Source organism: Etheostoma cragini, chromosome 23 (genome assembly GCF_013103735.1).
Source record: "Etheostoma cragini isolate CJK2018 chromosome 23, CSU_Ecrag_1.0, whole genome shotgun sequence".
NCBI lineage: Eukaryota > Metazoa > Chordata > Actinopteri > Perciformes > Percidae > Etheostoma > Etheostoma cragini.
In genome coordinates this window covers 10,028,646-10,043,119 of record NC_048429.1, presented here as the reverse complement: position 1 = coordinate 10,043,119, position 14,474 = coordinate 10,028,646, and the positions used below count along the sequence as shown (strand labels likewise).

Here is a 14,474-nt window from a genome sequence, read left to right as displayed (position 1 = left end):
CATCTTGCTGGTTGCTAAGCAGAAAGCGGACCCTAGATGCTGTGTTGACATGTCTCATCTGTGATGCCTAAGCAGCAGGTGTAACAGGTTTGGATTGACACCAGCTGTTTGTGAATCTACAGTTTGTGGGAGCCGGAAACACGGGGGGGGGGTGAGAGAAATCTACATGCCTCTCGTACGCTAAACAGTGCTATTCTCCAAACCTAAAAGTTTACATTAAACTTTCTGTTCCATTAACTTATATCATTCAAATAAACTTTGTGAACTTTTCTTTTGTACTCAGATTTAAGGGGGCTGCATTTGTTTAATGACAGCAACAGGTACCCCGAGGTAGTCTTTGAAACACTGGCACATGAGTTGGGAGGAAAGTGATTGAGGAAGACCAAATGTAGATATGTCTTAATGTTCAAACACAATGCCATGAAATTGAACAAACCAGAAAAAAAGGAAAGACCAAACTTTATTTTTATAAGTATAAACGCTACTGCGACAAGGTCTTGAAAACATGTATATATGGATTCATATATAAATAATAGTTATAATAGTCAGAATAGTTATTGACATGTACTTAACTGTTGGTTGACCATATGCTTCTAACATGTCGGACAATTTACTACTCTGTCACTGTTTAATATTGAGGCAAGTTTGCGTTGTTCCATGATTAGTTGTCTTTGGTTTTGTCTCTCATTCCTTTTTGAAGGAGATTTTTTTTTGTTAGAATGTGTCAAGAGTAAGACTTTTGTTTAAAAGCTTGTCATTAATTCCTCATCAGCTGTAATATGTTATTAAGCTCACTTTCTAGAGAATAAGAAGAGTTAGAGAAGCCTTTCAGATGGGACAAGAATGTTAACCAACCACTTAATAAATAAAAAATGGACTGCTTCAAACCTTACAGGGAAGTTTTGTGTGTTTTTTTTCCCCTCTCCGATATGGGTCATATACTTCCATCAATCATGTTTGTTTACTGCGAGATGGGGACTGGAGATTTAATTTGCCTTCTCAAGAATTGCATTTGTGGAAATCTACGTTTTCACTTAGTCTTTGAGTTCTAGTTTCCCTTCCCAAAGTTTATTACTCTGCTGCAATACATCATTTCTTTTGACGTCTCAAAGAGCGATACAAGGATTTATGTTGTTGACATCAATAAGAGACAAAATTCAGTGCTTTACTCAGAGTGAAAATAATTAGCGCAGGATAGATTTTGTGTAAATTTTGAGCTCAAACTACTTAAAACACAGTAGTATTACCTAAATGTGCAATTCAAAAGGATTTTAAGGATGTTTACTGTGGCCTGGAGAATGATGATGTTATCAGGGTTCTTTTTGCTGTGGTTTTGAGACTACAAATGTATAAGATAGCCTAAGTTGCAAACCGGGGATGTGGAAAAAAAACTCAATGGTCTACTTACTATCTTTTTTACTTTCATGTCTAAAACTCATGGGTATTTACCAGGCATGGAGATTCTGACAAATGATGGTTGCATCACGGGAAAGTGAAGATTTGGGGCATAAAAGTAGCATCAGGATATCGTGGCGTCTGCTGCTTCAATTTTGACCATTCATCATCAGCAGATCATTAAAATCTGTCTCCCAGGTTCCCCAGGTTTACAGAAGTGCGATGATAAATAACCAGGGTTTCTTTCAAGGAATCAGAGGGCGTCATTTTAACAAACCGGGCTACTTTCAAAGGAATTTAATATTTTAGAAATGAATTAGCCTTCATTTATATGGGGACTGTCTGTAGACCCAAAATGGTTTATGCTGGAGTTGGTCAAGGGCTAATTTGAATTCACTTCATATAATATGTAGTTTGGTCTATAATAATGCCTCATATTTTATAAACTGATTATATGTTTTGATGTTTGATTTATGCTGTTTAATCTAATAATCTAATTTGTAATTTAGCACAAACTATAGCTGTCAGATACATGTAGTGGAGTAAAAATACAAAATTGCCCTCTGAAATACAGGGAAGTAGAATTATAAAGTTACATGAAGTGAAAGTACAAGTACCTCTACAGTGCTCGAGTAAATGTAATAAGTTACATTCCTCCACTGCCGAGTTACCTGTGAGAAAAAGAAAAACTTTCAAATCCTCTGACGTGCAATTCCTGTTATGTCATTTTTAGTTTTATTTTTTTGTTGCAGTTGCACTATGTTCGCCACGAGATGGCGCCAATGCTCCGCGTTTCTCCACCGCCCGCCGCAGTGGCGAAGCCACAAATTGCACGTGTTGCGCACATCTTCCACATTGTCACAAGAGAGACCACCCTGGTCTTTTTCGATTGCCTGGTTTCTCAGTCCACATGGCTTATCAAATTGTTATTACACAGCCGATGGGATGCGGTTCATTTATTTAATTCCATTCACCACAAAGAGCCACGGCTCTATGGTTTTACAAGAGGGGATCAATGGGCGCAGTAAAAATGGATTGAAGTTCAGGCAATTAAGAGTGTGGCGCAACGCCTGTGTGAGCATATTTTGATGACTTATTAATGTGTTCAAATAACCAAAGCCCTCTATTGTGGAAATTATCAATCCGATTGATTAGTAATAAACTTGAATGAATGCGTGGAGTCTGCTGGACGACAGCAGTGCAATTAGACGGTGATTTTGTGCGGGCGGGTAGAGCAGGCTCTGTGCCTGAGATACATATGTTTCATGTAGAGAGGGCTTTTTGCTTCATTTGGCTGTGGAGTCGTGCGCTGTCCTTTTCAGCACCGACGACCGGAGGAGCTGGCGAGGAGTGTGCGCGCGCGTCCGTGGAACAGCACGAGCGGACTTCACGGCAAGGGTTTATGCGCAAAGTGCGGGAAGCCGAGAGAAGACCATGGATACAAAGCTGGTGCGTTTTGCCAACATTATTGATCATGGCTGACAGATTCTGTGCAGGATGAATTCCTCTGCTCTTTGCTCTCTCTCTCTCTCTCTCTCTCTCTCTCTCTCTCTCTCTCTCTCTCTCTCTCTCTCTCTCTCTCTCTCTCTCTCTCTCTTTCTCTCTCTCTCTCTCTCTCGGTGTATCTCAGACTCATTCTTGGGTATTGACTTCATTACAGGCAGCTACCCTCAATTGCCACCTTAAACAAAGTGCAGGGTTAATAATTACATTTTTACCACTAAAAGCAGCTCTGTTGGTCACGACGGAGGACTTTTTAAATCGACCATATGTGTTTTTTGTCTTCCTCTTGTGGACGGTCTAATTGTCTCCAAATCCGTTTGCTATTGTGGGGCGAAAATCTTGTTTAGGAGGACTGATATTTGGGGGAAAACTGCTGAGCTCCGCAAGGAAGTTGCCTGAGGCGGACAGGGACCCCAAGGAGGAGTGCGCGGAGGAGGCTGGAGACGGAGCTTCTCACCCTTCACTCTCTCGGATCAATTAGATTTGCTGAGGTATCTCTTATGCCCTCAATTCGCATGTTTTTCCTGCATTCTGGCCAAATGCTGTCCCCTCTTTTTTGTCTTTTTTTCTGTGGGTGTTTCTCTCTCATCCTCTAGGCATTCCTCTAGTGATGGATTTCGGTCGGTCTGTTTTATTTATTTTCTCAATTTGTCTTGCTGCCTATCTTTTATTGAATTTCATTGATTTTTACACATTTTCATTTCACATGGATTCTATGCAATAATGGTTAGGGGGGGGGGGGGAAATGTCTTCCTTGAGGTATGCTTCACTTAGTAACTCAATATTGCGTGGCTGTAGAGCACTAAAGAAACCTGACACATGAAAAACCTCCATAATTAGACCATTGCAATGTTGCATGTCTGTTTTTACTGTGGGTGACACTGTCTTAATCAGGGTGCGATCCCTATACCACCACTGTGCAGAAAGCAGCCAATGGGGCTCCATAAAGAGCATAAACTCCTTCACATCATATAGTCTTATATTTCTGAACCTGCGGGCTGTGCTTTATCTCCAGACACATGGCTTAATCATGTCCCAGGCATGTGTTTGAAATGATGCATGAGCTATCTCTGTCTCTTAGTGATGTAATCTAGGCTGGGTGCTTATCCATATATGAACCCAATCAGAACACAATATAGAAGATTTTCACTTGTAGATAACGTTAATGGGAAAATAAGCATGTGTCCAAAACTGGTTATCTTTTAGTATTATGCAATATTACATTGTAATGCATGTCATCTTCATTTATTTGAATATGGAGGGGGGGGGGTGTATTACCCCATGATCTTGCTAAAATCATATCTAAAATCCATCATAATCAAAGTAATTGTTGAACAAAAGACTTGGAGAACCCCCTACTTACAGAGAGGGAGAGAGGGAGAGAGAGAGAAGAGATCACGGCGGCAGGAATGCTATCACTTTCTGAAAAGAGCAGCCCGCTCCCCAGAGAGATGAGGAGGCCTGCAGAAGACGATAGAGGCGAGAGGGAGAGGAGGAGACGGTGGCAGAGAAGCAGAGGGCAGTAGAAATAAGAAAGAGGGTAAATAAGTAAGGGAGACTAGTGGAGGAGAGAGGGAGACATAAAGACGCTGGGGAGGTGAAGGAGGACAGAGGAAGGGGGGAATGCTAGGAAGCCAGGTGTGGATAGATGCGAGATAGAGAGAGAGAGAGCTGGAGTAAAAAAGAAAAAAAGACAGGATAAAAGTACAGTAGAGCAAGAAGTGGGCTACATTCACAGCCAGTTGTGGGTGTAAAATAAGAGTGATGAGCCAGCTGCAGTCTCTTGGGCTTTAACCCTCACCGTCTTTGAGCCACTTACCTTTATAGCAGAGGAAACCTCCTTCTTTGGGTTGTCTGCATCCTCCTTTTAGGCTGCCTAATGGGACAAAACATCTGGTTTTTAAAACCTTTGGTAAAGAGTCAGAAAATGCAAGCAAAGGGAGGTTGCCCTGGTAGCTCACCTGGATGAGCCCACGCCCCTAACTGCAGTAACCAGGGTTGGAGTCCGACCCACAGCCCTGCATGTCACCCACACTCTCTCTCCCCCACCCTTTCCCGTCTTCAGCTATTTTATCAAATAAAGCCCCAAAAGCTAATATTACAGTAAGTCCTTAGCAGGTGTTTAGCACTGACATATATACATAGAGTCAATGGTGTCACTACTTTTCACCCTCTTGGAAATGTGATAATTATCATTGAGTGTACACGAGACATGGAACTTTTAATAACCTCATGGCCTTAGTTCTTTAATAAAACACATGTTGCACTGATCTGACTTTTTGGTGCCCTCTCTCGAGACGTTTGCATATATTTACACCTCGGGTGAAGGTTTTAAGTCACGAACGGGCTCTCCCTGGATTTAAGACGTCCATTGGGTCAACTTAAGTCCATATTGTGATCCCAGTGTAGGAAGATCCTATTACTGCCTAATATTAAGAGCCAAAACAATGAAAAAGCACGGGAGAAGATCAAGAGAAGCAGTGTGTGTGAGGTACAGTGGATCCTGTTAGATAATATTTAATTGCATTTGTTTAATGAATGAATTAAATTGTGTGTAGTAGAGCTTGATAGCAGGGATCCAAACCCTCAATGGGACCCTTTGTGTGCTTGAGCCAAGCGATGCCAGGGACAAAGTGTTGAATGAACAACATTGCGGCGACTTCAATACGAGCTATCCTATATAAAACAGGGTTTTTCATGATAGCAGGCTGTGTATGAGTGGCTTTGACCTAATTCCATTTCGAGTGGAGAGTAACTGATACATTAATTGGGACAGAAAAGAGTTATAAATGGATTCATTGAGAGAGCTGCTCAGGCTGTGACGAGTGCTGAGCCCTAAACCTGCTCCCTCTGTGGGTGAAATTAGCTAGGCTTACTAAATATTTAATTTTTGTGAATGATGCACAGTATGTACAGTCGTTTTCTGTTGTTTGTTGTTGTTTTTTAACTTGTAGGTGAGATAGTGTGAAAGCTTTTTGGAATAATAGTGTTATTGTAGTTTACCCTAAATCATCAGTAGGATCTTTTATATATATATATATATATATATATATATATATATATATATATATATATATATATATATATATATATATATATATATATATATATATATATATATATATATATATATATATTATATAATTTAATATATTTAATAATAGTAATTTAATAAATGCAATTATATATATATATACTGTATGTGTGTGGGTGGACATACATAAACATGAATCAATCATTTGTAAAGATAAGTCCTTTCTTTAACATTAATTCAACATCAACAGATACAGCTACTGTTCAACATTTTAACATTAAAGCACGATGTATAAATATATGAATATGTCAACAAGTATTTTTTTACACACCTTAGTATTGAATGCACCATAAAAAGGGTACCTAAAGGCTCTAGGCTGCCCCCACACGTCATTATAGACCCAATTTGATATGCAACTCAATTTGATTCATTGTATATAGTAAGGGATCCCTGCGCCGGACCAAAATACTGAACCCCCCTGCTCTAAGAGAGTACAAGTAGTGGAGTGTACTACTCGGCTAATTAATAGGCTGTGGGAATTGTGTGGGGAAAAAAAGGCCACCTCAATAGCAAAGCTTGTGTGTATCGAGGTAAGCAGGACGCTTATAATAAAGGACGATGGCCTGAATATGTAGAAACGGTGTACTAAAATAAATGTCGACCAAGCAGCCTTGTATGGCACTGGGCTGAATTTAATGCAATGTCTTGTGTAACCCTTCATTCAGATTTAAATTTCTCTGTGCATTGCATCATTACTAAGATCTAAATATTCCTTGCTAGCAATATCATCAATGTTCTATTTCCTAATTTTAGATTATTGGAAAAATGTAAGGAAAAAAATAACAAAAAACTCTCCTTTAAATACCTATATAGGGTTCCAAAGGTACAAATTGCTTACTCAATCTAAAGAATATCAAATCAGCAATTTTGGATCATGAGAGGCGAATGAGAAAATAAATCCCTAGGGCCCCGACTAATGAAAACACATTATTACTCTATTGGTTTGTCACAGCCAATTTCAGTCCCAACGCAGACCAAGTTATAGCACTTTTTCAAGGCATTAACATTAAATCTACCTGTTGTGATTTCCAGCTCTCTCTCTTTCTCTGTGTGTGTGTGTGTGTGTGTGTGTGTGTGTGTGTGTGTGTGTGTTGTGGGGTGTACTGGATGTAATATGTTCATTTAGTTTCAGCAGAAACAGTAGATCTTTGAGTGATGCAACACACTTGCTCCGGAGGCACTGCTCTCTGTATTTTTTCACTGGATCTGTTTCTCTTACACTGTTTCACATGGTTTCTCTTTCTAGCTCTACTCCCCTTGTCCCCCCCTCCTCTTCGCTCTGTTACTCTCTCTCTCTCTCTCTCTCTATCTCTCTCTCTCTCTTGCTCTTCTTCACCTCCACTGCAGCAGGTAGTCTGTGCCTTTCGTGAGAATAGCCCGAGGCTCTCTCCAAGGTTCTCTGCTGTCATTTTAGCAGCTGTTCCACTCATTGATATGCCAAGAGACGGGTGTGTGTGTGTAGGTGATTACAAACTGACAGACTTTGGGTTTTCAATTATAAAATGGCAGTGCACAGTTTGACAGGTCTGCTAGAAAGACCCGTGTGAGGGTGTGTATTTCTGAGTTGTTTTTTGTATGCCTGACTGCATTTTTGCCTTGCCCGTGAGGCGGTTTACACAAGTTTGTCAGGTGGACTGTTCATCCCTTCAGCAGCTTGATGTTCACATCTCACTGATACTAAGACATCCTCTCTATGTCTCTCGTCAACAGGCTCCACTGAAGATGTGACTTGTGGATTATAGGCTCAACTCCTGAACTACATTTCTACTGCATAACTGCCACGTTTCTACGCTACCGCTCTCTTTATCACTCTCAATTCTGGAATATGATTTGCTCATGGGGCTTGGCTAGCTCAACCCCTGGGGTCGTTTACCCTTCCAATTTTGACCAATAGGAAGGCCCTCCTTCTAATTATTTCTAAAAAAACACATCCTCAGTTTTGGAATAGCCGTCCGAAAGTCCCGTTTAATATCACCTTGGCTCTTCTTTGGTGATCAGTCGTTGATCATGGAACCCCAGTGGAACCCCACTCCCTACACGCGGTCTCCCTCTGTCGTCTTCCTGCTCATGGCTACTTCCTACACTTGGCTCCTTCCTGTCACCTCAACTCAGCGAATCCCAATAGACCCTCAGGCGGCGCCTGAGTACGCCCACTCAATCCGACTGGACGGGGACATCATCCTCGGCGGATTATTTCCTGTGCACTCTCGGGGGGACCGTGGCACACCCTGCGGGGAGCTGAAAAAGGAGAAGGGCATTCATCGTTTGGAGGCCATGATGTTCGCCATAGACCTGATCAACAAGGACCCCGAGCTGCTGCCCAACATCACGCTGGGGGCCCGGATCTTGGATACCTGCTCCAGGGACACGTACGCTCTGGAGCAGTCCCTGACCTTTGTGCAGGCCTTGATAGAGAGGGACGGCTCCGACGTTCGCTGCGCTAATGGAGACCCCCCAATCTTCACCAAGCCGGATAAAATCGTAGGGGTGATAGGAGCCGCGGCAAGCTCAGTGTCCATCATGGTGGCCAACATCTTACGCCTGTTTAAGGTAAGTTTCAACTGCTAAAGCTCTTCTTTTCTTTTCTCTTCTCTTTTTTCCTTTTTTTTGTGTGTGTGTGTGTGTGCATTTCTGTGCCGTTTGCACCCTTCCCCTCACTCATCATCGCTGGTGAGATAAAGTTCAATGGTGACAACCAATTAAAATGTAGTCAGTCTTCCTGGAGTTTTCAACAGCGGCAGCAGTGCCATCTACTTCCTGTACCCATTGGAATGGTATATTTTATTTTAGCCTGTGCATTTACTGCTAAAGTGGGATTTTATGTCTTGTGTTCAGATTTGTGTATGTGTGTGTGTTTGTGTGTGTGTGTGTGTGTGTGTGTGTGTGTGTGTATGTGTGCGCTTGTGTACAGTATGTTTGAGAGAAGAGATGTGTCAAGATGTGTCAAGTGATGCTTGAAAGAAAGGGATTTGTGTGTGTGTGCGCTGGGCAGATCAGATCATCCCTGGCTTGTGGTTGCGCCAAATAAAAATGGCTTCCAAACACGGATATCAATTACTGCTGAAATCTGTCAACAGCCACTTCATTCACTGCAGCGTACATTTGTGTGTGTGTGTGTGTATGTGTGTGTGTGTGTGTGTGTGTGTGTGTGTGTGTTTATGTGTGTGTGTGCTAGTTATCCAATAGGACATCTCTTTGTGTTAGTGTGTTTTTGAGTACATGTGTGGGACTAATTGAGAATCCTCCTTACCAGTGCTCATGTGTATGCATGTGACTGTGTCTCCTGCTCTGGTTTGTATCCTTGCAGAAGCTCTTAAAGCTTTGACAGAGAATACTTTTACCTCTCTAGGTGTGTGAGTGTGTGTGTGTGTATGTGTGTGTTGTCCTCATCATTAGCTGAACAGGGCTGTTGGATAGCCGTATGATTATGAAATATGAGTCCAGTAATGACGCCCATGGCATTTCACATCCACATCTATCCCACGCAGTTTCACAGCAAGTGTGTGTGCTTGTCTGTGTATGTGTGCGTGTGTGTGTGTGTGTGTGTGTGTGTGTGTGTGTGTTTGTGGCCACACATTTTGTGCCTCCCTTCCTTTTGAAATCCATACAGCGCATGTGTGTGGGAGAGCATACGGGATTGTACATGTGTGTGGAACGTACTTGTTAACAACCAGCTCGTGTTTTTGAATGGAAGATTTGCATATTAAACAACAACAACAACTAAACATGATTTATGCCAGGATCTGTCACAGCAACAGCACTTGAACAGAGCTTTTTGGCTCCGCACTGTCTCGTTCTCATTTGCCTAATACGATTTAGTGCGTTGTGTGTGTCTGCGTACACGTGTGAATTGTATGTCAGAGTGGGAGTGAATCTTGTGTGTGTCCACAGATATATTACAGTATGTTTAGTTAAGTGTGCCAGCGATTGTGTGTGTGTGTGTGTGCGTGTGTGCGTGTGTGTGTGTGTGTGTGTGTGTGTGTGTGTGTGTGTGTGTGTAAGAGATGAGACCTGTGGCAGTGGCATTATATGACACAAGACTGTATCTTCTACTGCACTGTTTAACATGAATAATGCAGCATGTGTCACAGTCTGAAAATAGTATGGAGGACCCACACACACGCGCGCACACGCACACAAACATACAATAAACATATGCCTTTTTTAACTGGGCTAATCTGACAGGGCCAGTCAAAGCTAGTCGCCCACTCAACACAAGTGGCATAGAAAGCTAACAGCACTGAGAGAGATTGTGTGTGTGTGTGTGTGTGTGTGTGTGTGTGTCTGTGTGCGTGCGTGCGTGTGTGTGTGTGCAAGTGTGCATGTGTCTAGCATCACCCAAAAACGGTTAAAACTAAATTTTACAACAAAATTCTCAGCATAACAGCCGCTTTATATTTCTTTTTCCCTGCACTCTGTCGCCAGGGGAACCGCGTGCTGACAGAGAAATCAAGTTGAACTAAAGTTGTTGGTGTGTCTTTTGTTACTGGTTCCTCTTTTGAAGATATCTGTAACCATGTGTGCTTTGTGGGATTATGAAGTGGAGAGAGGGGATGACATAAAATATAATAAAATGAAACTTTGTTAATCCTCGTAGGGAAGCCGGGCCGGCGTAGCAGCATATTTAGGAAGAAATTCCAAAGGAATTTAGCATATTAAAAGAACAGAGCTAATGGGGGTCATCTAAACACACTAAGCTGGCCATTTCAACACTACATTAAAAGGAAAGATCACAGCGTTAAAGAATAGTTGTGGTTTGGGTTTTGTGTAAAATCTGTCTGATTGTCTGACTGTTGGAGTTTCCTCCCCCGTGGTGCTTTTTTTTCAGTGATCTTGCCGCATTTACAGATCTAAGCATCCGATATGATGAGTACAATCGTATTAATACCGATAGGAATGATGGCTAAAACTCCAAAAATAAGAGCTGTGATAAACTGTAAGCACCCTTTAAATCAGAAGATTTCAAAGTGGGAGGCGAGCCTCCCCAGGGTGGCCCCAAAAGGCTTCAGGGGAGGCTCAGTGTATAGAAGTGAAAAAATATGACATTAATTATTAAAAAAACAGAACACCACATAAAACAGCCAAAATTGTGTGCGATTAAAGGTTGGTTAAAGAGATAAACTACTTCAGGGAAATGTGACTGTTTTTACCATTTCCCCAGAGTCAGAAACCAATAAATGCCTTAGGACAATATTAGGTAAAATAAGGCCATCCTGGCTTAACTCTTGAGTGCCTATGGGATCAAATAGCATAGTAATGATTCCATACTGTAGGATAACATTGAGTCAAACATAGATAGGTGCTGCTCTGGGGTTTTCCAAATTGCAAGTTTAATATGGAGGGCACATGCCTGGAACATCCTCTCTAGCACTAATCTGCCTCCTGTGTGCAGTTTGCTGCCCCTGCTCTGCTTCTCTCATCAAGACACTCACGCAGTATAATATATATGTTTGACTTTACTCTCATTTTTTTTCTCTGAGACAACTCATACTCAAAGACTAACTGCTTCGTCCTTGGATGTTGACTGTGTCTATGCATGGTTGGTAATTACAGCAGCATTATGGATTGGTTAACCCTGAGATTTGGTCACCTCTAGAGGAAAGCCTAGGCTATAGCTAAATACTTTTAAGCTGCTAATGTTTGTGCTGAAAAACATATAACACCAAAACTACAGCTTAACTCTATATTTATCCCTATACTTATATATTAGTTAACATACCATAACAAATTTCTTTGAAAGAGAAAGGGTGCGATAGCTGCCTTCACATCAATAGCTATAGCTGTCTATATGTGTTTGTGGTTCTTTCCTTTGTTACCAGGAAGTACTCACTACCTTACAATGACGCTGTGTATTGGAAACTGCTAAAAAAAGTCAATTCATTTTTTTTTTTTTAAGATTCATTTTTGGGGCTTTTCCCTTTATTAAAGTCACACAGCGGAGCAAAGCGCCACAGGTCGGATTCAGACCCTGCGCCCCTGCAGGACTCAGCCAACACGGGGCAAACGCTCTTCCTGGGTGAGCTAGAGGCTGCCTCCTCAGTTAATACATTGATAAGTGGTGGCTGTCCCCTGGTGAGAGCAAATGGGCTGATTTTGCCTCAGGGAATCTAGGAAACACTGCTATTACACACACGACACACACACTGAAATCTCTACCCTTCACTCAATCAGCGTCAGATCCACTTGATTCTGCTTGACGCTTTCATACACACACACACACATACTAGTACACATACACTCACAACACACAACTTATTCTCTGTCTCTGCTGGTGTTTTTTTTTATGAAGTTGTGGGCTCCAAAGCCAAGGTCAGTAGCAGAAGTTTTTCCCACGCTCTTCCATACTGCCTCGCATACATGAGCTGGTGTGTGAGAAGAATGTGTGCGCCATTACTCAAGGTTTGCATCTTGGTAAAGTATGACCACATGTGCATATGTCTGTTTCCAAATGTGAACCATTGCATGAGGAAAAATAGTTGCAGACAAGCCCTCCAATTGCTTTCATAATTCAGCCGCTGCCTCCTTTTCTCTCCAGGGGAATTAACTGCAGCATTGTGTGATATTGCTGATATATTCATCTGCCCGTGTATTACCACCCGCAATGATTGCTTTCCTGAGTACTGCTCTCTCTGTTGTTTGAAGTGGATTTCTGTGCCATACGTTGTGTGACATGAACATCCCCTCCTCCCAGGAGGCACTTGTGACACAAAGAGAATGAGTATACAGTACACATACAGAACTTCCCAGCACATGCAACTGAAAGCACACACTTTCCGATGTAAAGCAAATTAGCGAGAGCAAATGTTTGCTCAGACCCTTGGAATGCACAGAAGGCTGGTGCTTTTGCGCACTTTAAAGCCATACTAGAACAATCTCCTTTTCAGGAACAACAACATCCTCTGAATCCCAAATCATTTTGGCATTCACCTTCACAAGGACGACAACAGCTGCATTAAAATGCAATTAACAGAAAAGACGGTTAGTTTGTTCACATGCCAATTCACCACAGAGTTATTGTCATTAGATGTTACTGTTACTCTAAACGTCAGGCAGAGTTTGCTGTTAATGACGGGCGAAAAGGCAGAGAGGGGAAACAGTAAGACAGAGACATTGCGAGGAAGAAGCAGAAAGGCAGAGGAAAAGAGAAAGAATTTAATGAGGGACAGACAAGCGGAAATAAAGACCATAGGACAAAGACGTGAAAGAAAAAAAAGACAGAAGGATAAAGATACAAGAGAAAGATAAAAAGCCCATAAAAGAAAGCGAGGAGGAGAGACTGTGGCATCCTCTAGAGTGTTATGATGTGGTGTTGTGGTGTTTCTTTCATGGAGGCATTATGTATTAAGAGGGTGATGATAATGAAGCCACAGAGCACACTGAACAGCAAGCAGAACAACTCATTAGGATAAGAGTGGGTATTTGTGTCAACTTGTGCTTCTGAACATTCCTAAAGCGGGAAAATATTACCGTCTCTACAGACAGGCAGTACGCGATCATTCAACCTCTACTAACAAAGGCAGCCTTAATTAGCAAATGGTTAATGAAGGGAGACTTAATTGTCCTTCTGAAATTATTTATTACTTTCATTTGTTAAGTGTTGCCTGGAGATGATTCATTTACAAGACCCATGTATTTAATGTGTGAACACAGACTAAATTGGATCTATAGCAACTGAATGGTGCGAATCCTTTGAACTGGGTTTGAAAAAAAAACTGGGTTTTCAGGTACAAACATGCACACACATGTACAACTTCTATAACTTGACATAGCCTATATTCTTAGACCCTTGATTCAGATAAGGAAAACTCCCCCTAAAAATGTGAAGCAATGAAAAAACCTTAAAGCGCCCATGTTATGCTCATTTTCAGGTTCATAATTGTATTTTGAGGTTGTACCAGAATAGGTTTACATTGTTTAATTTTCAAAAAATATCCAATTTTTTTTGTATCGCACATTGATGCAGATCCTATTTTCACTCTGTTTTATCTGGGAGTAGCACATGCACAGTAGCTAGGTAAGATCACATCAGCTTGAAAACTCTGTCTCCAACTTTGGTCAGTACAAGGCAGGGTTAGCTGGAAGACTTCTACGAGGGCGCACTTGTGGAATACCTGTAGAACAGGGACATTTAAGTAGTTCTTTTGTAGATTATACTACAAATTTAGATTAGATATACTAGATTAGTGTGTGTTGTAGCAGTGTTGTCATTGAGAACGAGCTAGCATGTTAGCCACATGTTAGCCCGTGCAGATTTTGAACTCCGCTCACCCGGAGACTGAAGGTATAAGACATTCAGAAACCCGTATCTCACTCAACACAGAATGGATGTTTTTATCTCAAGTTTGTATGTGTGTGGAAGCACCAGAGACACAACATAACACAACAAATCCCAGAAAAAGGGATTTATTTTTCAGAATATGGGCACTTTAAGGGATCCCTTGTTCTGTGCTGACAGACATAACATAAATGCCATATACACTAA

The 14,474-nt window shown here is 41.5% G+C and overlaps 1 protein-coding gene across 5 annotated transcripts in view; it reads left to right on the top strand.

Annotated features, from left to right (window-relative positions):
* Positions 1 to 2,679: 2,679 nt before the first annotated feature.
* The window catches only part of grm8a (glutamate receptor, metabotropic 8a), a 225,965-nt gene continuing 214,170 nt past the window's right edge, over positions 2,680 to 14,474 (top strand). For 2 of the 5 annotated variants that reach the window (XM_034862921.1, XM_034862925.1), the window contains exons 1-2: positions 3,028 to 3,389; positions 7,703 to 8,542. In XM_034862921.1, coding sequence (XP_034718812.1) covers positions 8,000 to 8,542 — 543 coding nt within the window. In that variant the 5' untranslated portion in view covers positions 3,028 to 3,389; positions 7,703 to 7,999. Of the gene's footprint in view, positions 2,845 to 3,027; positions 3,390 to 7,702; positions 8,543 to 14,474 lie in introns of those variants that run through there. The other 3 variants (XM_034862922.1, XM_034862923.1, XM_034862924.1) reach the window with 3 other exon arrangements.